The 27,668-nt window shown below is 47.4% G+C and overlaps 1 protein-coding gene and 1 pseudogene across 2 annotated transcripts; one reads left to right on the top strand and one right to left on the bottom strand.

Annotated features, from left to right (window-relative positions):
* Positions 1 to 159: 159 nt before the first annotated feature.
* LOC311135835 (heat shock protein 30-like) lies at positions 160 to 846 on the bottom strand (the record flags this gene model as incomplete). The annotated part of the gene is made up of 1 exon (XM_084169867.1): positions 160 to 846. The coding sequence occupies one exon, from the start codon at positions 844 to 846 to the stop codon at positions 160 to 162; it is 687 nt and encodes a 228-aa protein (XP_084025993.1).
* A 2,552-nt stretch (positions 847 to 3,398) lies between these two features.
* Positions 3,399 to 16,189, top strand: LOC311135834 (histone-arginine methyltransferase CARM1-like; annotated as a pseudogene). The gene is made up of 8 exons: positions 3,399 to 3,561; positions 4,291 to 4,534; positions 4,628 to 4,732; positions 4,812 to 4,910; positions 14,240 to 14,369; positions 15,356 to 15,443; positions 15,839 to 15,973; positions 16,078 to 16,189. The product of its transcript is annotated as a histone-arginine methyltransferase CARM1-like (transcript).
* The last annotated feature ends 11,479 nt before the right edge of the window (positions 16,190 to 27,668 follow it).

Raw genomic sequence — 27,668 nt, 5'->3', positions numbered from 1 at the left:
GTGTAAAAGTATATATTTTATTGATTAAATTAAATAGCATCTCAGACTGATTGTTACAAGATAAAATGTAAATGCATACAGTATCTTAACATGAAAAATATATATTAGAAAATGTAACATCCAGTCAAATAGAAATTAGCATAATAATATGATCAGTCCTTATGTGGAAATAGTGTTCTGTTGTTTCTCCTGTGGGTCTGTGGTGCTTCCCTCTGTGGTGCTGTCCTCTGTGGTGCTTCCCTCTGTGGTGCTGTCCTCTGTCTGTGAGCTGAGGAATTGTGGCGTCTTCACATCCATGCTACAGTTGATGGGCACCACTCTCTCAGTCACCTCCTCCTCAGCAGATAATGGATTCTTTGGAGCCTCAATGTGGAGCTTCCCATCATGATCCAGGGAGCAGGTGACTGTCTCAGGATTCACCCCTTCAGGCAGATAAAACTCCTGTCTGAACTCCTGGCATCTGTAAGAGTAAGAGCCTTCCATATCATCCTGCTTCTTCTCTGTCTTCCCACTGACTCTCAGCTTCCTGCCCACCTGCTTGACAGACAGCTCCTCTGGGGAGAAGTCTTTAGTCTCCAGTGTCAGGGCAAAGCCCTCTCCCTCTTTCTCCAGTGTGTAGGAGACTGGTTGGATGACCACAGAGGCTGGGACATAGTCCATCTCCTCAAAGATGTGCTGCTGAAGTTTCTCCATCAGCTCCAGCCTGCTCTTGAGCTCCAGCATGTTTCTCTGCAGTAGATCCCGCTGGCAGAAAAGAGGTTGAACCTCTGGCCAAAGACTACACACAGGCCAGTAGAAGTCCATCAATGGGCTGAGGGAAGACTGGAATATTTGGGAGCACAGCATCTTCAGTCAGTGTTAATGTTGAGTCCCCTTGCTCTGAGATGATACCGTGTGTTCAGTGTTGGTTGTGTTGGTTTCTGTCTCAGTAGTGGGAGTTTCACAGCTTTTATATTCTTCCACTTTGAGCTCCAGTGTCTTCAGGAACTTTTCTGTCGTTGCCACAGTTCTCCACTGGGTGTCACCCTGCAGGAAGTGGTGATGTCAGTCCAGTCAGCTTCTAAATCAGGTAGTTGGAACAAGCTGGATGTTTTCCACATTCATTTACATTACATTTACATTTTACATTTACATCATTTAGCAGATGCTCTTTTTTTTATGGGGGGGTAGAAGGATTACTTTATACTATTCCAGGTATTCCTTAAAGAGGTAGGGTTTCAAGTGTCTCCGGAAGGTGGTCAGTGACTTCGCTGTCCTGGCGTCGTGGGGGAGCTTGTTCCACCATTGGGGTGCCAGAGCAGCAAATAGCTTTGACTGGGCTGAGCGGGAACTGTGCTTCCGTAGAGGTAGGGGAGCTAGCAGGCCAGAGGTGGATGAACGTAGGTAGTGCCCTCGTTTGGGTGTAGGGTCTGATCAGAGCCTGAAGGTAGGAGGTGCCGTTCCCCTCACAGCTCCGTAGGCAAGCACCATGGTCTTGTAGTAGATGCAAGCCTCAACTGGAAGCCAGTGGAGTGTGCGGAGGAGCGGGGTGACATGAGAGAACTTGGGAAGGTCAAACACCAGATGGGCTGCAGCGTTCTGGATAAGTTGTAGGGGTTTAATGGCACAGGCAGGGAGCCCAGCCAACAGCGAGTTGCAGTAATCCAGACAGGAGATGACAAGTGCCTGGATTAGGACCTGTGCCGTTTTCTGTGTAAGGTAGGGTCGTACTCTGCGAATGTTGTAGAGCATGAACCTGCAGGATCGGGTCACTGCTTTGATGTTAGCGGAGAACGACAGGGTGTTGTCCAGGGTCACGCCAAGGTTCTTTGCACTCTGGGAGGAGGACACAATGGAGTTGTCAACCGTGATGGCGAGATCATGGAGCGGGCAGTCCTTCCCCGGGAGGAAGAGCAGCTCCGTCTTGCCGAGGTTCAGCTTGAGGTGGTGATCCGACATCCACACTGATATGTCTGCCAGACATGCAGAGATGCGATTCGCCACCTGGTTATCAGAAGGGGGAAAGGAGAAAATTCAGGTATTAGTGTGCTCTTACCTTCTCACAGATGATTGCTTCAGCCAAATAGGATTATTACTTGTGAAATGAATTGTGAATTAAAATGTGTTTTGAATCATATAATTTTGACATTTGCAATATATATGGAGCGTATACAGGCTATTCTTCTTCAGTGTCTTGACATAGATGATGAGCAGAACCAAACCGAAGTGGAAGTACGATCATAAGCTAAGTTATAAAGATAATTGTCATCACAGGTCAGGACTTGTTGTCACAGAGGTCAAAATTTAGATGAACTCATTCAAAAATATTGCAGGGAGAAATCAAATTTTAGACCATTTTTGGGAGATTGTACAGCATTATGAAATTGATAATGTGTAGATGTTGGTGTTATTATAATATTGTTAGAAATGTAATAAATGTTTGTTTGGCAATATATTTGGCATGCATTTTCTAATTAACAATATTTTCAGAATTGTGTGAAAACAATTCCCTCACGTGCAATTAATCTAAAAACACTACAAATGCTCAAAAAGGCCTACATTGCAAACCCTGACAAGTCCCCATAAAAAAATTTTTCTGAAGGTTTATAAACATGTAATGAACATGTTAGAATACAAATAATTTTAGTAGAGCTTTAGAAAATTGAATTTATTGAAACTGATTATTGAAAAATATCAGGCCAGTGAGCTATTGGAATGTTAGCATTATGTTGATATTGTGCAAACCCACAGTTTCATCAGCGGTCCGGGTGGCTGGTCTCAGACGATCCCGCAGGTGAAGAAGCCTGATGTGGAGGTCTTGGGCTGGTGTGGTTACACGTGGTCTGCGGTTGTGAGGCCGGTTGGACGCACTGCCAAATTCTCTAAAATGACGTTGGAGGCAGCTTATGGAAGAGAAATTGACATTCAATTCTCTGGTAACAGCTTGGGTGGACATCCCTGCAGTCAGCATGCCAATTGCACGCTCCCTCAAAACTTGAGACATCTGTGGCATTGTGTTGCACATTTTAAAGTGCCCTTTTTTTGTCCCCAGCACAAGGTGCACCTGTGTAATGATCATGCTGTTTAATCAGCTTCTTGATATGCCACACCTGTCAGGTGGATGGATTATCTTGGTAAAGGAGAAATGCTCACTAACAGGGATGTAAACAAATTTGTGCACAACATTTTAGAGAAATAAGCTTTTTGTGTGTATGGAACATTTCTGGGATCTTTTATTTTAACTCATGAAACATGGGACCAACACTTTACACATTGCGTTTATATTTCTGTTCAGTATATTAGCTAAATTGAAACTAAAATGTGTTGATTTTTTTGTTTTTATACAGTAATAATTCCCCTCCCACCTCCACCAAACCCATCTGCAGAACCTAATTACAGGAGTTGCTACAGATGGAACTATGGAGAGGAGTTCAGAAGTGACCTGTTTCTCCATCAATCTGTTTTCTGTGAATGAGGACCAGGTACAAGGAGAGATACAGGTGGCCAAACAGAGGCAACACCAAGGCCTTTCTCTACAGTTGAGCTCAGGCCTGGAGGAGACAGAGCTCACTATTCAGAATGGTAAATATGCATGCAAGAAACTAGAACAAGCTAATATGTCAAATTACAGATTTTTTATTTGTATACCTCATACTAGCTCTTTCCATAAGAGGACAATCAATAAGACATATTGAACATAAGTAAATCATGATAGTCTCTTTATTTATGAGTAAAATTACCAATTACCTTCTTTTTCTAAAGACAAACGTAGACATTGTATTGTCCTCTCTCTGGTCTATGAGAAGTCCATGTATGTGTACAAGAGTTTCCCATATGGCAATTTTACTTCTTTCTGTGTGGTCGCTGGACCTGCTGTGTTGACAGGTCTGGAAGATTTACTTCGCCGTTGTGTGCAACCTGTGTATGTGTGTGTGTCCGACTCTATAGCTATGGAGTTCTGCTGGACAGTATGGACCCAGACAGTGTTTTCTATACGGTACAGAGGTCCTAGCCACCATAGCTCTCTGCCTCCTGGTGCACAGAATCAGATAGTGCCACTAAACATTAGTAGCCTTTTGTCACAGTCCACTGCCAGAGTGTGCTGAAGGTCTTCCTGGGATAAAGGCTGACATTGTTATTTATGGTTCTTTTACTGATACATTTACAAAAGGCCCAGTACAAATGAAACTGACTCAGGGCAAATAACACATAGGAACAGACCTCTGGACAATGGATGAGACAGAACACTGTGATTGTATCTTTTATCTTATATTTGAATTAACTGTCTGTTGTGGATTTTTTCCTGTACAGGTGATGGGGTCTGTGTTTTCAAATTCACAGTCACCAGGGAAACAGACTATTGTCAGGTGGGCACCCAGTCTTTCCTCATAACCGTTGGCTGCCTGAGCGTTCTCCTGCCGTTCAGAACACACAGTAGAAGGGAAGATAACCGTTCAGACAGCTGAGAAGGGAAGATAACCCAGCAGCCAGACTGTCTGAGCAGTCTGTGTTTGACCAGAGAACAGAGGACCCCTCTGCCCTGCAGTACTTCCAGGTAGCTTTACTGTACCAATCAACCAGGCCCTCAGAGAGACATACTGGTTGTGTACTAGGTTGTGACTGAACTCGTTCCTCCTTTACAACGTAGTTTTACGGCTGTCTATCACAACAACAGAATATGTTGCAGGATTATTTGAGGACAGCCACATGTCAAAAGGCCATTCTGCTAAACGAGACTGACTTCAAGGACAAGGTAAGAGTAACCAGAACAACAGAACCTGATCGTCTGTTACTGCATGTAGATGTAATGTCTGGCTCCTTCCTGTATCCAGGTAGTACTTGATGTTGGCAGTGGATCAGGGATCCTGTCTTTCTTCGCCATCCATGCTGGAGCAAAGAGGGTGTATGCTGTGGAGGTCAGCCCTAAAGGTGTCTGTTTTACTGCCTGCTCTGGCAGCATCTGATTTTGTTCCTATCAACCTTCCAGGAAATGTTAAAGGAAATTATAAATTAGCATCCTTTTGCACTTTAACATGCACTATTGGGCATTTTCAATCTATAGCACCAGAATTGTTAATAATTGCTCAAAGGTGTATTGTATGATGAATAGGTGGTAACTTCAATAACGTAATTGGTCTGTTGAGATAATTGAACGCTCTTTGCTGTTTTGAAATCTGATTTATGTTTTTGCTGTTTTAGCAGCTTTAACCACTTACGCCTAGAAAGAGAAGGAAAATCTTACGGCTTTGATCAGTGAATAAAGTCATTTGTATTGCTTGGCCCAATAAGTCCCGGGTAAAGATGATGAATCACTTATCACAGTCTTATCACCTGTGTCATCAACGCATCTTGCTCAAACCTCATGGTGTCTACATGGAGCCAAGAACAAACCCTTGATAAAAATCGCACAGCCCTGGAAATGCTATCTCAGAGAGTCACACCTCCAGAACAGAACAGCCCCTATAAACGGACCTCCTGCTTCGCGCACAGAGCATGAAATTCTGAGGGTGTAATGACTTCAGGCTGCTCTTGGCCCAGAAACCAGCTTGGTGGTGAAGGAAACATATTTTCATGGATGGATGGCCTCTAGATTAGCAGTCAGGCATAGTTCACTCTGTTCTATTTCTACTGCTTTACTTGTGTTCATTTCTAGACTGCAACCAAATGTGTCCCTTCCACAGGAGGTTGGTGGCACCTTAATTGGGGAGAACAGGCTCGCGGTAATGACTGGAGCGGAATCAGTGGAATGGTAACAATACATCAAACACATGGTTTCCAGGTGTTTGATGCCATTCCATTTGCGCTGTTCTGGACATTATCATGAGCCGTTCTCCCCTCAGCAGCCTCCTGTGGTCCCTTCATATTTATTTTCTTCCACATTGCAGCTTATCGGCCAATAGCAGAACCCTATACTCAGTTGACAAACGCTACACAAAATAATTGCGGACCTCCATAATGTATTCCTGTTGGGGTGGTTGCATGGTCTCTCTGAGCAGGCTGAATCCCTATCATACTGTAGGCCTAAGCTGTGGTCTATATAAATAGTGTGAGCCTGGGACCACCCCTGTGGATGCTTGGCCAGCGTCAGTATGCATGTGCATGGGACACAGCCTCACAGGAACACTTAACATGCCAAGGTCTGGAAAAACAGGAAGGATGCTCTGCCACGCTCTGGGATGATGAACTACACCGAGAGCACTAACAAATGATTTAGGATTGTGGTCCTCTGTAGCTCAGCTGGTAGAGCACGGCGCTTGTAACGCCAAGGTAGTGGGTTCGATCCCCGGGACCACCCATACACAAAAAAATGTATGCACGCATGACTGTAAGTCGCTTTGGATAAAAGCGTCTGCTAAATGGCATATTATTATTATTATACCAGGAGCGCAACTTTGGTTTTAGAAGTGGGGGGGACATCATTATTATTATTTATATTTTTTTGTCAGATAAACACTCCAAACAGCCTACCTGACCGCTCGGAAAGTTGCGCCCCTAATTTATACACTAGATGACTGTCACGGTTTCGGCCGAGGCTGCTCCTCTTCCTTGTTCGGGCGGACTTCGGCGGTCGTCGTCTCCGGAGTACTAGCTGCCACCGTTCGATGTTTTTTGTTCTTTTGGTTTTGTCTGTGCATAACACCTGTCCCTTATTTGTGTCTTGATTATTCTCCTTATTTAGTTGGTTTGTTTGGGGCAGGTGTTATGCGTGATTGTTATTGTCAGTTTGCCTCCGAGTAGTTCTCTCTCTCGTTTATTTAGTATTTTCGAGAGTTCGCACTGCGTGCGCCTTTTCTTGTTTTTCCGCACTGTGTGTTGTGCGTAATTGTTCGTGCCGCCCGGTTGGGTTGGCGACTCATTTCCCGTGTTGGGATACATATATATACTAAAGTCCGTTGAAGAACCTCCTTGTCCCTGCGCCTGATTCCTGCACTACATCCACACTCAACACTCTGACAGAATCACGCATCATCATGGAATCAGCAGGAGCGACCGCGCCGACCGCCGATCTGGACGAACGGCTTCGTGGTCAGGAGGACCGTATGAACCAGGTGTGTCACGCCCTGGATAGGGTGATGACCACCCTACACCGATGGGAGACCAGCGGGGTGCCCACACCTCCAACCACCGACCCAGCTCCAGCGGTCAGCCCTCAGGGTACATCTCCGGAACCCAGTGGGATTCGGCTCTCGCTCCCGAGGGCGTACGACGGCTCCACCGCCGGGTGTCAAGGGTTCCTGCTGCAGGTGGAGCTCTACCTCGCCACCGTCCACCCGGCGCCCTCGGGACACGAGAGCGTCTCAGCCCTCATCTCCTGTCTCACCGGCAAGGCGTTGGAGTGGGCCAACGCCGAGTGGAGGAGAATGGACGCCGCAACCACGAACTATGCGGAGTTCTCCCGCCGCTTCCGTGCTGTATTCGACCATCCACCAGAGGGGAAGGCGGCGGGGGAGCGTCTGTTCTACCTCCGACAGGGGATGAGGAGCGCACAGGACTTTGCCTTGGAGTTCCGGACCCTAGCGGCTGACGCAGGGTGGAATGAGCGGGCCCATATCGACCATTTCCGCTGCAGCCTCCGGGAGGACGTCCAGCGAGAGTTGGCGTGCAGGGACACGTCGTTGACGTTCGACCAGCTGGTCGACATGGCCATCCGGCTGGATACCCTGCTCGCCACCCGTGGGCGTCCCGGAGGGGGGGGTCTGCCCATTCCACTCTCCAGCACCTCTGAGCCTAGCCCTATGGAGCTCGGAGGTGCTGGCGCTAGGGAACGCAGGAGGAGGAGCCCGAGGGGACCCGGCCCTTGCACCAACTGTGGTCGTGGAGGGCACACTGCGGCTAGGTGCTGGGGCGGGTCCTCCAGGGGAGGAGATGGCAGGTCTAGCATTGGGGGGTCCCCCCAGGTGAGTAGGCGCCCTGCTTACCCAGAGCTTTCTGTCGTGCACCTAACCTTGCCTGTTTGTTTCCCACAGGTTGCACCTCGTTCCCAGCATAAGGCGCTGGTAGATTCAGGCGCAGCTGGGAATTTTATAGATCGCCAGTTCTGTTTAGAGTTAGGGATTCCCCTCCTTCCTGTTGATAAGCCTTTCCCCGTCCATGCCCTAGATAGCCGTCCGTTAGGGTCTGGGTTGATTAGGGAGGTCACAGCACCACTTCAGATGATGGCGCAGGAGGGTCATGAGGAGAGAATTCAGCTTTATCTGATTGACTCTCCTGCGTATCCGGTGGTGCTGGGTCTTCCCTGGTTGATGACTCATGACCCTATTATTGGGTGGCGAGAGAAAGCTCTTAAAGGGTGGTCTGCTCAATGTGAGGGGCGGTGTCTGGGTGTTTCCATAGGGGCGACCTCGGTGGAGAGTCCGAATCTAATGCCAGCACTGCAGATTCCCCCCGAGTATGAGGATTTGGCACTGGCGTTCAGTAAGACTAGGGCTGCGCAGCTGCCGCCTCATAGACGGGGGGATTGTGCGATAGATCTCCAGTCAGGCGCAGCTCTCCCGCGGAGCCATGTGTATCCCTTGTCTCAAGAGGAGAAAAAATCGATGGAGACGTACATCTCTGAGTCTCTTAGACAGGGGTACATACGGCCCTCCGTTTCACCCGTTTCCTCAAGTTTCTTTTTTGTGAAGAAGAAGGATGGAGGTCTGCGGCCGTGTATTGATTACCGCGGTCTCAATCAGATCACAGTGAAGTACAGCTATCCACTTCCTCTGATTGCGACTATGACGGAGTCACTGCACGGCGCGCGGTTCTTTACAAAATTGGATCTTAGGAGCGCATATAACTTGGTGCGCATCCGTAAGGGCGATTAATGGAAGACAGCGTTTAGCACGACTTCCGGGCACTACGAGTATCTAGTCATGCCATATGGGTTGATGAATGCTCCCTCAGTCTTCCAATCCTTCGTTGATGAGATTTTCCGGGACATGCAGGGACAGGGAGTGGTTGTGTACATCGACGACATTCTGGTGTATAGTCCTACCCGTGCTGAGCATGTAGCCCTGGTGCGCCGAGTATTGCGGAGGCTGTTGGAGCATGACCTATATGTCAAGGCAGAGAAATGTCTGTTTTTTCAGAAGTCGGTCTCCTTTCTGGGTTACCAGTTATCTGCGTCAGGGGTGAAGATGGAGGTAGACCGGGTGTCAGCTGTGCGTAATTGGCAAACCCCAACCACTGTGAAGGAGGTGCAACGGTTCTTGGGTTTTGCGAATTACTACCGGAGGTTTATCCGGGGTTTTGGACAGGTGGCAGCTCCCATAACGTCTCTGTTAAAGGGGGGTCCGGTGCGCTTGCGGTGGTCAGCTGAGGCGGACAGGGCATTTGGGAGACTGAAGGACCTGTTTACCTCGGCGCCGGTGTTGGCGCATCCGGATCCCTCTTTACCGTTCCAAGTAGAGGTGGACGCGTCAGAGGCCGGAATAGGGGCCGTTCTTTCCCAGCGTTCTGGTACTCCACCTAAACTCCGTCCCTGTGCGTTCTACTCTAAGAAGCTCAGTCCGGCGGAGCGGAATTATGACGTAGGGGACAGGGAGCTGTTAGCCGTGGTACAGGCCCTAAAGGTGTGGCGGCATTGGCTCGAGGGGGCTCAACACCCTTTCCTCATTCAAACTGACCATCGTAACCTGGAGTACATCCGGGCAGCTAGGAGACTGAATCCTCGCCAGGCTCGGTGGACTATGTTCCTGGCCCGGTTTGTGTTTAAGATCACATACATCCCTGGGTCCCAGAACGGGAAGGCAGATGCTCTGTCCCGGCGGTATGACGCGGAGGAGAGGTCAGTTGAGTCCACGCCCATACTACCGGAGTCTTGTCTGGTTGCTCCGGTGGTGTGGGAGGTTGATGGTGAGATCGAGCGGGCGTTACGCACCGACCCGAGTCCTCCTCAGTGTCCTGTGGGTCGGACGTACGTTCCGCTCGAGATACGCGATCGCCTCATTTGTTGGGCTCACACGTCTCCCTCCTCTGGTCATCCGGGTATCGGCCGGACAGTGCACTGCCTTAGCACGAAGTACTGGTGGCCAACGTTAGCTAGGGATGTGAGGATTTATGTTTCCTCCTGTTCGGTGTGTGCCCAGTGTAAGGCGCCCAGACATTTGCCCAGGGGTAAGTTACAACCCCTGCCTATTCCACAACGACCCTGGTCCCACCTCTCGGTGGATTTTGTTACCGACCTTCCCCCCTCACAGGGAAACACTACCATCCTGGTCGTTGTGGATAGGTTCTCGAAGGCCTGTCGTCTCCTTCCCATGCCGGGTCTACCCACTGCCCTGCAGACCGCGGAGGCTCTGTTCACCCATGTCTTCCGGCATTACGGGGTACCCGAGGATATAGTGTCTGACCGAGGCCCCCAGTTCACCTCGAGAGTGTGGAGGGCATTTATGGAACGGTTGGGGGTGTCGGTAAGCCTTACCTCGGGTTACCACCCGGAAAGTAATGGGCAGGTTGAACGTGTCAACCAGGATGTGGGTAGGTTTCTGAGGTCATACTGTCAGGGCCGGCCGGAGGAGTGGGCGAGATATGTGCCCTGGGCGGAGATGGCACAGAACTCTCTTCGCCACTCCTCCACCCAACTAACCCCGTTTCAGTGTGTGTTGGGGTACCAGCCGGTGCTGGCACCATGGCATGAGAGCCAGATCGAGGCCCCCGCTGTGGATGAGTGGGTAAGGCGCTCGGAGGAGACGTGGGACGCTGCACACGTCCATCTGCAGCGTGCCATACGTCGACAGAAGACGAGCGCCGACCTACACCGCAGTGAGGGGCCAGTGTACGCACCTGGAGATCGAGTCTGGCTCTCAACCAGAAACCTGCCCCTCCGCCTGCCCTGCCGGAAGCTGGGTCGGCGGTTTGTGGGGCCGTTTAAAGTCCTGAGGAGATTGAACGAGGTGAGTTATAGGTTAGAACTACCTGTTGACTACAAAAATATTAACCCCTCGTTCCATGTGTCTCTCCTCAGGCCGGTGGTAGCTGGTCCACTCCAGGACTTTGAGATTGAGGAGACTCCTCCGCCCCCGTTGGACATCGAGGGGGCTCCGGCGTACACCGTGAGGTCCATTCTGGATTCTAGACGCCGGATGGGGGGTCTTCAATATCTCGTGGAGTGGGAGGGGTACGGTCCGGAGGAGCGGTGCTGGGTGCCAAGGAGGGACGTGCTAGACCAGTCCCTACTGACCGATTTCCATCGGGGTCATCCTGCGCGCCCTGCTCCGCGTCGTCCGGGTCGTCCTCGAGCTCCGGGTCGGCGCACGGCTGGAGCCGCGCGTCAAGGGGGGGGTACTGTCACGGTTTCGGCCGAGGCTGCTCCTCTTCCTTGTTCGGGCGGACTTCGGCGGTCGTCGTCTCCGGAGTACTAGCTGCCACCGTTCGATGTTTTTTGTTCTTTTGGTTTTGTCTGTGCATAACACCTGTCCCTTATTTGTGTCTTGATTATTCTCCTTATTTAGTTGGTTTGTTTGGGGCAGGTGTTATGCGTGATTGTTATTGTCAGTTTGCCTCCGAGTAGTTCTCTCTCTCGTTTATTTAGTATTTTCGAGAGTTCGCACTGCGTGCGCCTTTTCTTGTTTTTCCGCACTGTGTGTTGTGCGTAATTGTTCGTGCCGCCCGGTTGGGTTGGCGACTCATTTCCCGTGTTGGGATACATATATATACTAAAGTCCGTTGAAGAACCTCCTTGTCCCTGCGCCTGATTCCTGCACTACATCCACACTCAACACTCTGACAATGACTGAAAGCGGTCTCTGTTTTGGCACTCTCCCACCATTGTAAGAAATATTTTGGAATATAGAAATGCATTTATTAATGTCTACATTTGTTTTTGCCACATTTATTATATTACACATACCTTAATGCATACTTTTAAATGATATATTACTTAAATACATGTAATTCTGTCCTTTGTCCTCATTCCTATGGAGGGCTGCTCCTTCTGAGGAGTGCCAATATGGCCGCAAGGTGGCTTCAAAGCCTCTCATTGGCCAATACATAGCATCAGCAATACAGGGTTTATATTTACATTTACATTTATGTCGTTTAGCAGACGCTCTTATCCAGAGCGACTTACAAATTGGTGCATTCACCTTATAGCCAGTGGGATAACCACTATACAATTTTTTATTTTTTTTTATTCTAATTTTTAAATTCTTAATTTTTAGAGTATATTTATAATTTTCATTTGTTTTATATATATTTTTATTTATTTATATATTTTTTGTTGTTGTATTTTTCAATCATTTATTATTTATCTTGTCATATTTTTTTTTTTTTTGTGGGGGTGGTATAGGGGGGGGGGGGGGGGGTAGAAGGATTACTTTTATACTATTCCAGGTATTCCTTAAAGAGGTAGGGTTTCAAGTGTCTCCGGAAGGTGGTCAGTGACTCCGCTGTCCTGGCGTCGTGAGGGAGCTTGTTCCACCATTGGGGTGTATTTATATATATATACAGTGGGGGGAAAAAGTATTTAGTCAGCCACCATTTGTGCAAGTTCTCCCACTTAAAAAGATGAGAGAGGCCTGTAATTTTCATCATAGGTACACGTCAACTATGACAGACAAATTGAGGGGAAAAAATCCAGAAAATCACATTGTAGGATTTTTTATGAATTTATTTGCAAATTATGGTGGAAAATAAGTATTTGGTCACCTGCAAACAAGCAAGATTTCTGGCTCTCACAGACCTGTAACTTATTCTTTAAGAGGCTCCTCTGTCCTCCACTCATTACCTGTATTAATGGCACCTGTTTGAACTTGTTATCAGTATAAAAGACACCTGTCCACAACCTCAAACAGTCACACTCCAAACTCCACTATGGCCAAGACCAAAGAGCTGTCAAAGGACACCAGAAACAAAATTATAGACCTGCACCAGGCTGGGAAGACTGAATCTGCAATAGGTAAGCAGCTTGGTTTGAAGAAATCAACTGTGGGAGCAATTATTAGGAAATGGAAGACATACAAGACCACTGATAATCTCCCTCGATCTGGGGCTCCACGCAAGATCTCACCCCGTGGGGTCAAAATGATCACAAGAACGGTGAGCAAAAATCCCAGAACCACACGGGGGGACCTAGTGAATGACCTGCAGAGAGCTGGGACCAAAGTAACAAAGCCTACCATCAGTAACACACTACGCCGCCAGGGACTCAAATCCTGCAGTGCCAGACGTGTCCCCCTGCTTAAGCCAGTACATGTCCAGGCCCGTCTGAAGTTTGCTAGAGTGCATTTGGATGATCCAGAAGAGGATTGGGAGAATGTCATATGGTCAGATGAAACCAAAATAGAACTTTTTGGTAAAAACTCAACTCGTCGTGTTTGGAGGACAAAGAATGCTGAGTTGCATCCAAAGAACACCATACCTACTGTGAAGCATGGGGGTGGAAACATCATGCTTTGGGGCTGTTTTTCTGCAAAGGGACCAGGACGACTGATCCGTGTAAAGGAAAGAATGAATGGGGCCATGTATCGTGAGATTTTGAGTGAAAACCTCCTTCCATCAGCAAGGGCATTGAAGATGAAACGTGGCTGGGTCTTTCAGCATGACAATGATCCCAAACACACCGCCCGGGCAACGAAGGAGTGGCTTCGTAAGAAGCATTTCAAGGTCCTGGAGTGGCCTAGCCAGTCTCCAGATCTCAACCCCATAGAAAATCTTTGGAGGGAGTTGAAAGTCCGTGTTGCCCAGCGACAGCCCCAAAACATCACTGCTCTAGAGGAGATCTGCATGGAGGAATGGGCCAAAATACCAGCAACAGTGTGTGAAAACCTTGTGGGAGAACTTGCACAATTGGTGGCTGACAAAATACTTTTTTCCCCACTGTATCATTGGAACCAACCAGTGTGGACAACGCCCTATTGAAACACTCCCAGTCAGAGGATATTGCCTGGCCAGCTTTACCTGGTTTGTGTATAATACACCCTACGCTTGTGTCTCTTACTAATCTAAAGACCCAGCAGACTAAGTCTGTCCCTCTCACTCAGTGTGTGTGGAGAAGCTGCCCACCAGCTCTCGCATCATTAAAGCAACTCACTGTTTACACAGCAGGCAAGTGTACTGTACCAGAGCACTTCGAGGGAGAGTTTGCATGCATGAGGGTTTACCAAAACACAATTTGTCAACAGCGGATTATTTCTCTCTAATTTTAGCCAGCAGATGAATGTCTTTATCAAAGCCTCAGGAGTGCAGTGGATCATCAGTAACAAGGAAATCCATCTGATGCAAACAACAGAAACCTTCGTTTAATTTTTTGACAATATGTTTTCTGTTTCCCCTTCAGATGCTGGTCAAGAGCAATGGTCTGTCAGATAGGATCATAGTCCTGGCTGTGAAGATTGAGGAGCTGTTGTGCCCTGAGCAGGTGCCCATTGGATACATGCTGCTGAACGAGAGGATGCTGGAGAGCTACAGTGGCTTGCGAAAGTATTCACCCCCCTTGGCATTTTTCCTATTTTGTTGTCTTACAACCTGGAATAAAAATGTATTTTGGGGGGGGTTGTATCATTTGATTTACACAACATGCCTACTACTTTGAAGATGCAAAATATTTTTTATTGTGAAACAAACAAGAAATAAGACAAAAAAACAGAAAACTTGAGCGTGCATAACTAAATTACAGGTTGTAATGCAACAAAATAGGAAAAACGCCAAGGGGGATGAATACTTTTGCAAGGCACTGTACCTTCACTCCAGGAAGTGGCTCAAACCAAGGGTCAGTTCAGTCAGAGAGGAAGCGGTATACTCCACCCAAAACCTGTCCACGAAAATATGCCCACGAAGTGAGGGATTTTTCTATGGAGGTCAATGAGAGTGTTGAATTTGGTCAACCAAAAATGTAATTGCTAATTTGCTACGTGGGGCTTATACGATCGAATAGAAGATGCGTAATGCTTAGGTTTTTACGAATGCCCTGATATAAGTGGACTCACGTGGCATTGCAGCAACTTTGAAAAAAAGACTTTATATCGGAGTTGTGCCTGTTGTCATAGAGATAGAGGACTCATCCTGGATATAACCCATTTTAGAATAGACATTGCCAGTGAGGGCTTCCACCATACAGATATAAAGATGAGTCATCCATCTCTATGGCCCGTTGTGCACATGCGTATCTGCCCTCTCATTGGCTAGAATAGTCCCACCTAATTTCGCCTCCTCCCACCTGCCTTCCATCTTTGAGAACATGTATTTCCATTTTTAGAGTGGTCCCTCGACTATCTTGTCAATAGAATAGACAATATTTGGTTCAGTTCCAACATGGAAAGAGAGATGCCATTTTCCATGCTGCCATCAACCTGTGAATAGTTTTGTCAACGTCTGTATCAAGAGGGCATTATACGAACATCTATGGTTTTGTTTTGCTAATGTAATGTCTCTCTTCTTCTCTTTGCTTGTTCAGGTATGTTACCAACCTATAGTGGCATGCACCTGGCTCCCTTCACAGACGAGCAGCTCTCCATCGAGCATCATGGACACTCCAGCTTCTGGTGAGAGAAAAAAACACATTTCAGAAATATAGCATATGAACACATCATAAACCATGGCAAAAAAAATAGAACCACAGGAAATGAGCTCCAAAACGATTTTTTTTTTTTTATCTCAGCCTCATGGCACAATGTGTAGAATAGCAGGAAATTAGCTTTAAAGATGCACATTTCTCTAAGCCTCATGGCAAAATGTGTAGAATAGCATGAGATTAGCTATAATATTGCAAATGTCTCTCTCTGCCCCATGGCAAAATGTGTAGAACTGTAGGGAGTTAGATGTTTTCCCCGAAACTGCGATATGCCACTGCTACAGGTCCTACTGCTACTGGACTGTGAACCCAGCCTAGTGGGTTTCCTGTCAATGTAAAATCACAGGGAGTATTTTCTCTCTGCAGGATGACAGTGTGACTGTCCACTGCTCCTAGTGAACCTCTGACTCACTGGTACCAGGTCCACTGTCACTTCCAGACGCCTCTGTTTGGCAAGGGACAGACTCTGTCCGGAACTGTCCAGTTCATAGCCAACACGAGGTAAGCCGGAGAAGAAGGACAGTGCCTGTACTATAGAAATGGAATGGGGGAAATTGAAACAATATTATACAGAGATTATAATGTTTGCTATTCATTTCTACCAGGCAGAGCTACGACATTCACATCACAGCAGTCGTTGATCAGTCAGGCTTCAAATCTGGCAACAGTTTAGAGCTAAAGAATCCTGCTGTTTGGGTCCACAGTGATATTCAATGATATGTTAGTTTTCTCTGTATGGAGACGTCTGTAATGTTGGTCCATACATTTACATTTTAGTCATTTAGCAGACACTCTTATCCAGAGAGACTTAAAGTAGTGAGTGCATACATTTTAGTACCTTTTTGTCCATAGCAGGGCAATAGCAGAAGCTAATAATCTATTCATATCCTTTCAACGAATACAGTCTTTGGTAGAAGCGGGTAGATATGGTAGTATTGTTATTTCCTACTTGCCTAATGTGCTCTGTTGCCTGGACTACACCTCTGTCTGTCCGCCTGTTTAGAGTACCACTGTGGCAGGCAGGCACAAGCCCCGGGACTATAGGCTAGGTAAAGTACACCAGAACTGGCCTGTAGGGTCAGTAGTATAGTCAAATATATATCCCCTTTTTAAGAAAGCACATAGTTCCATCCAACAGGCTCTGTCGTAGCCGGCCGCGACCGGGAGACCCATGGGGCGGCGCACAATTGGCCCAGTGTCGTCCAGGGTAGGGGAGGGAATGGCCGGCAGGGATGTAGCTCAGTTGGTAGAGCATGGCGTTTGCAACGCCAGGGTTGTGGGTTCGATTCCCATGGGGGGCCAGTATGAAAAATAAAATAATGTATGCACTCACTAACTGTAAGTGGCTCTGGATAAGAGCGTCTGCTAAATTACTATAATAATAATATGCCATTTAGCAGACGCTTTTATCCAAAGCGACTTACAGTCATGCGTGCATACATTTCTTTGTGTATGGGTGGTCCCGGGGATCGAACCCACTACCTTGGCGTTACAAGCGCCGTGCTCTACCAGCTGAGCTACAGAGGACCACTGTCACGATCGTAGGAGGAAGTGGACCAAGGCGCAGCGTGATATGCGTACATACTTATGTTTATTAGAGTACCACACGAACAAAACAACAAAACGATACGTGAAGTCCTAGGTAACAGACACAAACCATACACGGAACAAGATCCCACAATACACTGTGGAAAACAGGCTGCCTAAGTATGGTTCCCAATCAGAGACAACAAGCAACAGCTGATACTCGTTGCCTCTGATTGAGAACCACCCCGGCCAACACAGAAACACATGAGCTAGATAATGAACCTAGAACACAAACACATAGAAACTACACACCCTGGCTCAACATAACAGAGTCCCAGAGCCAGGGCGTGACAACCACGATGAGTTTGACTTTGTTTCTTTGGTTAAAAATGCATTTTCCTTTCAAAGACATGCCTGAAGTGATCACCACCACTTCAATCAAGTTCCAGGGAACGTCATGTCCTTCACCATAAAACCACAGTTTTAAAAAAGTACAATATTTGTTTATTTTATATAATCATATCTATGAATAGCCAAAGCTATATTTAATGTATTATAGAGTGTACAGGGACACCAAGTGGAAAGAAGTGGCTCTGCAGTACCAATGCACTAAAGAGATCGAGTAGAGATAAATGTGTTTGTTAACCTGTAATACAAAACCAACAAACTTGTGTTATCCATAATAATAAGCTATCATTACTTCTCTACATCAACTAAGATCTGGTTCCAGTTCGTTCCCTGGCTTGTTAGCTCTTACCTGGATTTGATCAGTGACATTTTCAACCTGTTCCTGGCTGAGTCTGTAATACCAACATGTTTCAAGCAGACCACCATAGTCCCTGTGCCCAAGAACACTAAGGTAACCTGCCTAAATGACTACAGACCCGTAGCACTCACGTCTGTCGTCTGTAGTCATGAAGGGCTTTGAAAGGCTGGTCATTGCTCACATCAACACCATTATCCCAGAAACCCTAGACCCACTAATTTGCTTAACGCCCCAACAGATCCACAGACGATGCAATCTCTATTGCACTCCACACTGCCCTTTCCCACCTGGACAAAAGGAACACCTACGTGAGAATGCTATTCATTGACTAGACCTCATCATAGCACTGAGACTGCACTCGTGAAGGTGGTAAATTATATTTTAATGGCGTCAGACCAAGGCTCTGCATTTGTCCTCGTGCTCCTAGACCTTAGTCATGCTTTTGACACCATCGATCACCATATTCTTTTGGAGAGATTGGAAACCTTAATTGGTCTACACGGACAAGTTCTTGCCTGGTTTAGATCTTATCTGTCGGAAAGATATCAGTTCGTCTCTGTGGATGGTTTGTTCTCTGACAAATCAATTGTACATTTCGGTGTTCCTCAAGGTTCCGTTTTAGGACCACTATTTTCACTATATATTTTACCTCTTGGTGATGTCATTCGGAAACACAATGTTAACTTTCATTGCTATGCGGACGACACACAGCTGTACATTTCGATAAAACATGGTGAAGCCCCAAAATTGCCTACCCTGGAAGACTGTGTTTTAGACATAAGGAAGTGGATGGCAGCAAATATTTTACTTTTACACTCGGACAAAACAGAGATGCTAGTTCTAGGTCCCAAGAAACAAAGAGACCTTCTGTTGGATCTGACAATTAATATTGATGGTTGTACAGTCGTCTCAAAAAAACTGTGAAGGACCTCGGCGTTACTCTGGACCCTGATCTCTCTTTTGACGAACATATCAAGAATATTTCAAGGACAGCTTTTTTCCATCTTCGTAACATTGCAAAAATCTGAAACTTTTTGTCCAAACATTATGCAGAAAAGCTAATCCATGCTTTTGTCACTTCTAGATTAGACTACTGCAATGCTCTACTCTCCAGCTATCCGGATAAAGCACTACATAAACTTCAGTTAGTGCTAAACACGGCTGCTAGAATCTTGACTAGAACCAAAGAATTTGATCATATTACTCCAGTGCTAGCCTCTCTACACTGGCTTCCTGTTAAGGCTAGGGCTGATTTCAAGGTTTTACTGCTAACCTACAAAGCATTACATGGGCTTGCTCCTACCTATCTCTCCGATTTGGTCTTGCCATACATACCTACACGTAAGCTATGGTCACAAGACACAGGCCTCCTTATTGTCCCTAGAATTTCTAAGCAAACAGCTGGAGGCAGGGCTTTCTCCTATAGAGCTCAATTTTTATGGAATGGTCTGCCTATCCATGTGAGAGACGCAGACTCGGTCTCAACCTTTAAGTCTTTACTGAAGACTCATCTCTTCAGTACGTCCTATGATTGAGTGAAGTCTGGCCCAGGGGGGCGAAGGTGAACGGAAAGGCACTGGAGCAACAAACCGCCCTTGCTGTCTCTGCCTGGCCGGTTGCCGTCTCTCCCTATTACGGGGGCTGAGTCACTGGATTACTGGTGCTTTCCATGTTGTCCCTAGGAGGGGCGCGTCACTTGAGTGGGTTGAGTCACTGACGTGGCTGGGTTTCTGTATAGCACTTTGTGACATCTGCTGATGTAAAAAGGGCTTTATAAATACATTTGATTGAATTTGATTGACTACAGCTCAGTGTTCAACACCATAGTGCCCTCAAAGCTCATCACTAAGCTAAGGACCCTGGGACTAAACACCTCCCTCTGCAACTGGATCCTGGACTTCTTGACGGGCCGCCCTCAGGTGGTAAGGGTAGCTAACAACACATCTGCCACGCTGATCCTCAACACGGGGGCCCCTCAGGGGTGCGTGCTCAGTCCTCTCCTGTACTCCCTGTTCAGACATGACTGCATGGCCATGCACGACTCCAACACCATCATTAAGTTTGCAGAAGACTCAACAGTGGTAGGCCTGATCACTGACAATGATGAGACAGCCTATAGGGAGGAGGTCAGAGACCTGGCCGTGTGGTGCCAGGATAACAACCTCTCCCTCAACGTGATCAAGACAAAGGAGATGATTGTGGACTACAGGAAAAGGAGGACTGAGCACACCCCAATTCTCATTGACGGGGCTGTAGTGGAGCAGGTTGAGAGCTTCAAGTTCCTTGGTGTCCACATCACCAACAAACTAACATGGTCCAAACACACCAAGACAGTCGTGAAGAGGGCACGACCAAGCATATTCCCCCTCAGGAGACTGAAAAGATTTGGAATGGGTCCTCAGATCCTCAAAAGGTTCTACAGCTGCACCATCGAGAGCATCCTGACTGGTTGCATCACCGCCTGGTATGGCAACTGCTCTGCCTCCTACCGCAAGGCACTACAGAGTGTAGTGCGTACATCACTGGGGCCAAGCTTCCTGCCATCCAGGACCTCTATACCAGGCAGTGTCAGAGGAAGGCCCTAAAAATAGCCAAAGACTCCAGCCACCCTAGTCATAGACTGTTCTCTCTGCTACCGCACGGCAAGCGCTACCGGAGCGCCAGGTCTAGGTCCAAAAGGCTTCTTAACAGCTTCTACCCCAAGCCATAAGACTCCTGAACAGCTAATCAAATGGCTACCCCCCCGGCTACTCAAATCAAATTGTATTTCTCACATATACGTGTTTAGCAGATGTTATAGCGGGTGTAGCGAAATGTATATATTATGGACAAGCAATGACAGAGCGACATGGACTAAGATACAGTAGAATATTATAGAATAGAATGCAGTATATACACTGCTCAAAGAAATAAAGGGAACACTTAAACAACACAATGTAACTCCAAGTCAATCACACTTCTGTGAAATCAAACTGTCCACTTAGGAAGCAACACTGATTGACAATAAATTTCACATGCTGTTGTGCAAATGGAATAGACAACAGGTGGAAATTATAGGCAATTAGCAAGACACCCCCAATAAAGGACTGGTTTTGCAGGTGGTGACCACAGACCACTTCTCAGTTCCTATGCTTCCTGGCTGATGTTTTGGTCACTTTTGAATGCTGGTGGTGCTTTCACTCTAGTGGTAGCATGAGACGGAGTCTACAACCCACACAAGTGGCTCAGGTAGTGCAGCTCATCCAGGATGGCACATCAATGCGAGCTGTGGCAAGAAGGTTTGCTGTGTCTGTCAGCGTAGTGTCCAGAGCATGGAGGCGCTACCAGGAGACAGGCCAGTACATCAGGAGACGTGGAGGAGGCCGTAGGAGGGCAACAACCCAGCAGCAGGACTGCTACCTCCGCCTTTGTGCAAGGAGGAGCAGGAGGAGCACTGCCAGAGCCCTGCAAAATGACATCCAGCAGGCCACAAATGTGCATGTGTCTGCTCAAACGGTCAGAAACAGACTCCATGAGGGTGGTATGAGGGCCCGACGTCCACAGGTGGGGGTTGTGCTTACAGCCCAACACCGTGCAGGACGTTTGAAGAACAGCGCCGGGAAGATGGCGCCGGGAAGATGGCTGCCGTTTTACAGCCCTCTAACCAATTGTACTATTATGTGTGTTTTTCCGCGTTATTTGTAATTTATTTTGTACATAATGTTTCTGCCATCGTCTCTTATAACCAAAAAGAGCTTCTGGATATCAGGACAGCGATTACTCACCTCGCATTGGACGAAGATTTTTTCTTCAACGAGGCGGTCGCGAATGATATCCTACAGACACCCGACAAGGCCCAGATCCCCGTCATTCGCGTGAGGAAGAGACGGAGATACAGCGGACGCAGATCCGGGTGCCTTGTAAGGATCCGACGGCGAGCGAGTAAACTGCCTCTCCCATCAATCCTACTAGCCAACGTTCAATCTTTTGAGAATAAAATGGACGAGTTAAGATTACGGTTATCCTACCAACGGGACATTAAAAACTGTAATATCTTATGTTTCACGGAGTCGTGGCTGAACGACAACAATGATAACATTCAGCTAGCAGGCTATACGCTACATCGGCAGGACAGAACGTCTGACTCTGGTAAGACAAGGGGCGGCGGTCTGTGTATATTTGTAAACAACAGCTGGTGCACAAAATCAAATACTAAGGAAGTCTCGAGGTTTTGCTCGCCTGAGGTAGAGTATCTTATGATAAGCTGTAGACCACACTATTTACCAAGAGAGTTTTCATCTATATTTTTCATAGCTGTCTATTTACCACCACAAACCAATGCTGGCATTAAGATTGCTCTGAATGAGTTGTACAAGGCCATTAATCAACAGGAAAACGCTCATCCAGATGCAGCGCTCCTAGTGGCCGGGGACTTTAATGCAGGGAAACTTAAATCCGTTCTACCTAATTTCTACCAGCATGTTAAATGTGCAACCAGAGGGAAAAAAACTCTAGACCACCTTTACTCCACACACAGAGACGCATACAAAGCTCTCCCTCGCCCTCCATTTGGCAAATCTGACCATAACTCTATCCTCCTGATTCCTGCTTATAAGCAAAAACTGAAGCAGGAAGCACCAGTGATTCGGTTAATAAAAAAGTGGTCAGATGACGCAGATGCTAAGCTACAGGACTGTTTTGCTAGCACAGACTGGAACATGTTCCGGGATTCTTCAGACAGCATTGAGGAGTACACCACATCAGTCACTGGCTTCATCAATAAGTGCATCGATGATGTCGTCCCCACAGTGACCGTACGTACATACCCCAACCAGAAGCCATGGATTACAGGAAACATCCGCACTGAGCTAAAGGGTAGAGCTGCCGCTTTCAAGGAACGGGACTCTAACCCGGACGCTTATAAGAAATCCCGCTATGACCTCCGACGAACCATCAAACAGGCAAAGAGTCAATACAGGTCTAAGATTGAATCATACTACACTGGCTCTGACGGATGTGGCAGGGCTTGAAAACTATTACAGACTACAAAGGGAAGCACAGCCGCGAGCTGCCCAGTGACACAAGCCTACCAGACGAGCTAAACCACTTCTATGCTCGCTTCGAGGCAAGCAACACTGAAGCATGCATGAGAGCACCAGCTGTTCCGGATGACTATGTGATCACGCTCTCCGTAGCCGATGTGAGTAAGACTTTTAAGCAGGTCAACATTCACAAGGCCGCAGGGCCAGACGGATTACCAGGACGTGTACTCCGAGCATGTGCTGACCAACTGGCAAGTGTCTTCACTGACATTTTCAACATGTCCCTGACTGAGTCTGTAATACCAACATGTTTCAAGCAGACCACCATAGTCCCCGTGCCCAAGAACTCTAAGATAACCTGCCTAAATGACTACCGACCCGTAGCACTGACGTCTGTAGCCATGAAGTGCTTTGAAAGACTGGTCATGGCTCACATCAACAGCATAATCCCAGAAACCCTAGACCCACTCCAATTTGCATACCGCCCCAACAGATCCACAGATGATGCAATCTCTATCGCACTCCACACTGCCCTTTCCCACCTGGACAAGAGGAACACCTACGTGAGAATGCTATTCATTGACTACAGCTCAGCATTCAACACCATAGTGCCCTCTAAGCTCATCACTAAGCTAAGGATCCTGGGACTAAACACCTCCCTCTGCAACTGGATCCTGGACTTCCTGACGGGCCGCCCCCAGGTGGTAAGGGTAGGTAACAACACATCTGCCACACTGATCCTCAACACGGGGGCCCCTCAGGGGTGCGTGCTCAGTCCCCTCCTGTACTCTCTGTTCACCCATGACTGCATGGCCAGGCACGACTCCAACACCATCATTAAGTTTGCCGACGACACAACAGTGGTAGGCCTGATCACCGACAACGATGAGACAGCCTATAGGGAGGAGGTCAGAGATCTGGCCGTGTGGTGCCAGGACAACAACCTCTCCCTCAACGTGACCAAGACAAAGGAGATGATTGTGGACTACAGGAAAAAAAAGAGGACTGAGCACGCCCCCATTCTCATCGACGGGGCTGTAGTGGAACAGGTTGAGAGCTTCAAGTTCCTTGGTGTCCACATCACCAACGAACTATCATGGTCCAAACACACCAAGACAGTCGTGAAGAGGGCACGACAAAGCCTATTCCCCCTCAGGAGACTAAAAAGATTTGGCATGGGTCCTCAGATCCTCAAAAAATTATACAGCTGCACCATCGAGAGCATCCTGACTGGTTGCATCACCGCCTGGTATGGCAACTGCTTGGCCTCTGACCGCAAGGCACTACAGAGGGTAGTGCGTACGGCCCAGTACATCACTGGGGCAAAGCTCCCTGCCATTCAGGACCTCTATACCAGGCGGTGTCAGAGGAAGGCCCTCAAAATTGTCAAAGACTCCAGCCACCCTAGTCATAGACTGTTCTCTCTGCTACCGCACGGCAAGCGGTACCGGAGTGCCAAGTCTAGGTCCAAAAGACTTCTCAACAGCTTCTACCCCCAAGCCATAAGACTCCTGAACAGCTAATCATGGCTACCCGGACTATTTGCACTGCCCCCCCACCCCATCCTTTTTACGCTGCTGCTACTCTGTTAAGTATTTATGCATAGTCACTTTAACTCTACCCACATGTACATATTACCTCAACTACCTCAACTAGCCGGTGCCCCCGCACATTGACTCTGCAACGGTACCCCCCTGTATATATAGCCTCCCTACTGTCACTTTATTTTACTGTATATATAGCCTCCCTACTGTCACTTTATTTTACTTCTGCTCTTTTTTTCTCAACACTTTTTTTGTTGTTGTTTTATTCTTACTTTTTTTGTTTAAAATAAATGCACTGTTGGTTAAGGGCTGTAAGTAAGCATTTCACTGTAATGTCTGCACCTGTTGTATTCGGCGCATGTGACCAATAAAATTTGATTTGATTTGATTTGATTTGCCAAAGAACACCAAGATTGGCAAATTCGCCACTGGCGCCCTGTGCTCTTCACAGATGAAAGCAGGTTCACACTGAGCACATGTGACAGACGTGACAGAGTCTGGAGACGCCGTGGAGAACGTTCTGCTACCTGCAACATCCTCCAGCATGACCGGTTTGGCGGTGGGTCAGTCATGGTGTGGGGTGGCATTTCTTTGGGGGGCCGCACAGCCCTCCATGTGCTCGCCAGAGGTAGCCTGACTGCCATTAGGTACCGAGATGAGATCCTCAGACCCCTTGTGAGACCATATGCTGGTGCGGTTGGCCCTGGGTTCCTCCTAATGCAAGACAATGCTAGACCTCATGTGGCTGGAGTGTGTCAGCAGTTCCTGCAAGAGGAAGGCATTGATGCTATGGACTGGCCCGCCCGTTCCCCAGACCTGAATCCAATTGAGCACATCTGGGACATCATGTCTCGCTCCATCCACCAACGCCACGTTGCACCACAGACTGTCCAGGAGTTGGCGGCTGCTTTAGTCCAGGTCTGGGAGGAGATCCCTCAGGAGACCATCCGCCACCTCATCAGGAGCATGCCCAGGCGTTGTAGGGAGGTCATACAGGCACGTGGAGGCCACACACACTACTGAGCCTCATTTTGACTTGTTTTAAGGACATTACATCAAAGTTGGATCAGCCTGTAGTGTGGTTTTCCACTTTAATTTTGAGGGTGACTCCAAATCCAGACCTCCATGGGTTGATAAATTTGATTTCCATTGATAATTTTTGTGTGATTTTGTTGTCAGCACATTCAACTATGTAAAGAAAAAAGTATTTAATAAGATTATTTCATTCATTCAGATCTAGGATGTGTTATTTTAGTGTTCCCTTTATTTTTTTGAGCAGTGTACATATGAGATGAGGAGTGCAAGATATGTAAACATTATTAAAGTGACTTGTGTTCCATTTCTTAAAGTGGCCAGTGATTTCAATAGGCAGCAGCAGCCTCTAATGTGCTAGTGATGGCTATTTAACAATCTGATGGCCTTGAGATAGAAGCTTTTTTTCATTCTCTTGGTCCCAGCTTTGATGCACCTGTACTGATCTCGCCTTCTGGATGATAGCGGGGTCAAAAAGCAGTGGCTCGGGTGGTTGATGTCCTTGATGATCTTTTGGCCTTCCTGTTACATCGGGTGCTGTATGTGTCTTGGAGGGCGGATAGTTTGCCCCCGGTAATGCGTTCGGCAGACCGCACCACCCTCTGGAGAGCCCTGCGGTTGTGGGCGGTGCAGTTGCCGTACCAGGCGGTGATACAGCCCGACAGGATGCTCTCAATTGTGCATCTGTAAAAGTTTGTGAGGGTTTTAGGTGCTAAGCCAAATGTATTCAGCCTCCTGAGGTTGAAGAGGCTATGTTGCGCCTTCTTCACCACACTGTCTGCGTGGGTGGACCATTTCAGTTTGTAGGTGATGTGTATGCGACGGAACTTGAAGCTTTCCACCTTCTCCACTGCGGTCCCGTCGATGTGGATAGGGGGGTGCACCCTCTGCTGTTTCCTGAAGTCCACGATCATCTCCTTTGTTTTGTTGATGTTGAGTGAGAGGTTATTTTCCTGGCACCACAGTCCCAGAGCCATCACCTCCTCCCTGTAGGCGGTCTCGTCATTGTTGGTAATCAAGCCTACTACTGTTGTGTCGTCTGCAAACTTGATGATCGAGTTGGAGGCGTGCTTGGCCACGCAGTCATGGGTGAACAGGGAGTACAGGAGGGGGCTGAGCACGCACCCTTGTGGGACCCCAGTGTTGAGGATCAGCGAAGTGGAGATGTTGTTTCCTACCTTCACCACCTGGGGGCGGACGGTCAGGAAGTCCAGGACCCAGTTGCACAGGGCGGGGTTCAGACCCAGGGCCTCGAGCTTAATGATGAGCTTGGAGGGTACTATGGTGTTGAATGCTGAGCTATAGTCAATGAACAGCATTCTTACGTAGGTATTCCTCTTGTCCAGATGGGATAGGGCAGTGTGCAGTGTGATGGCGATTGCATCGTCTGTGGATCTATTGGGGCGGTAAGCAAATTGAAGTGGGTCTAGGGTGACAGGTAAGGTAGAGGTGATATGATCCTTGACTAGTCTCTCAAAGCACTTCATGATGACAGAGGTGAGTGCTACAGGGCGATAGTCATTTAGTTCAGTTACCTTTGCTTTCTTGGGTACAGGAACAATTTGGCCATCTTGAAGCATGTGGGAACAGCAGACTGGGAAAGGGAGAGATTGAATATTTCCATAAACACCAGCCAGCAGGTCTGCGCATGCTCTGAGGCCGGCAGCCTTGCGGGGGTTAACATGCTTAAATGTCTTAATCACGTCGGCCATGGAGAAGGAGAGGCCACAGTCCTTGGTAGTGGGCCTCGTCAGTGGCACTGTGTTATCCTCAAAGCGGGCGAAGAAGGTGTTTACTCTGTTTATTATCAATGCATAGTCACTTTACCTCTACCTACATTTACATATTATGTAAACTACCTCGACTAACCTGTGCCCCCGCACATTGACTCTGTACCGGTACCCCCTTTATATAGCCTCACTACTGTTATTTTTACTGTTGCTCTTTAATTGTTTTTGATTTTTGTTATTTTTTATATTTTACTTCAGTTTATTTTAGTAAATACTTTAACTCTTTTTTTTTCTTAAAACTGCATTGTTGGTTAAGGGCTTGTAAGTAAGCATTTCACTGTAAGGTCTACACTTGTTGTATTCCGTGCATGTGACAAATAAAATGTTATCATTGATTTGAAGGGACTGGATAGGTGAAAACAAAATGGTGATGGTGAGTGACTTTCTTAGGCTATAAAGGGGATAGATGGAGACATGACTACATTAGGCTACTTAGCTAAATTTACAGTACGTATGTCACAGTTCTTTCTCTAAACAGAAATATATCATTAATGTTGTCGGCTACATGTCGGCAAA

The sequence above is a fragment of the Coregonus lavaretus genome (assembly GCF_964263955.1).
Source record: "Coregonus lavaretus genome assembly, chromosome: 10".
In the NCBI taxonomy this organism is placed as follows: Eukaryota; Metazoa; Chordata; class Actinopteri; order Salmoniformes; family Salmonidae; genus Coregonus; species Coregonus lavaretus.
This window is presented reverse-complemented; position numbering and strand designations above follow the sequence as displayed.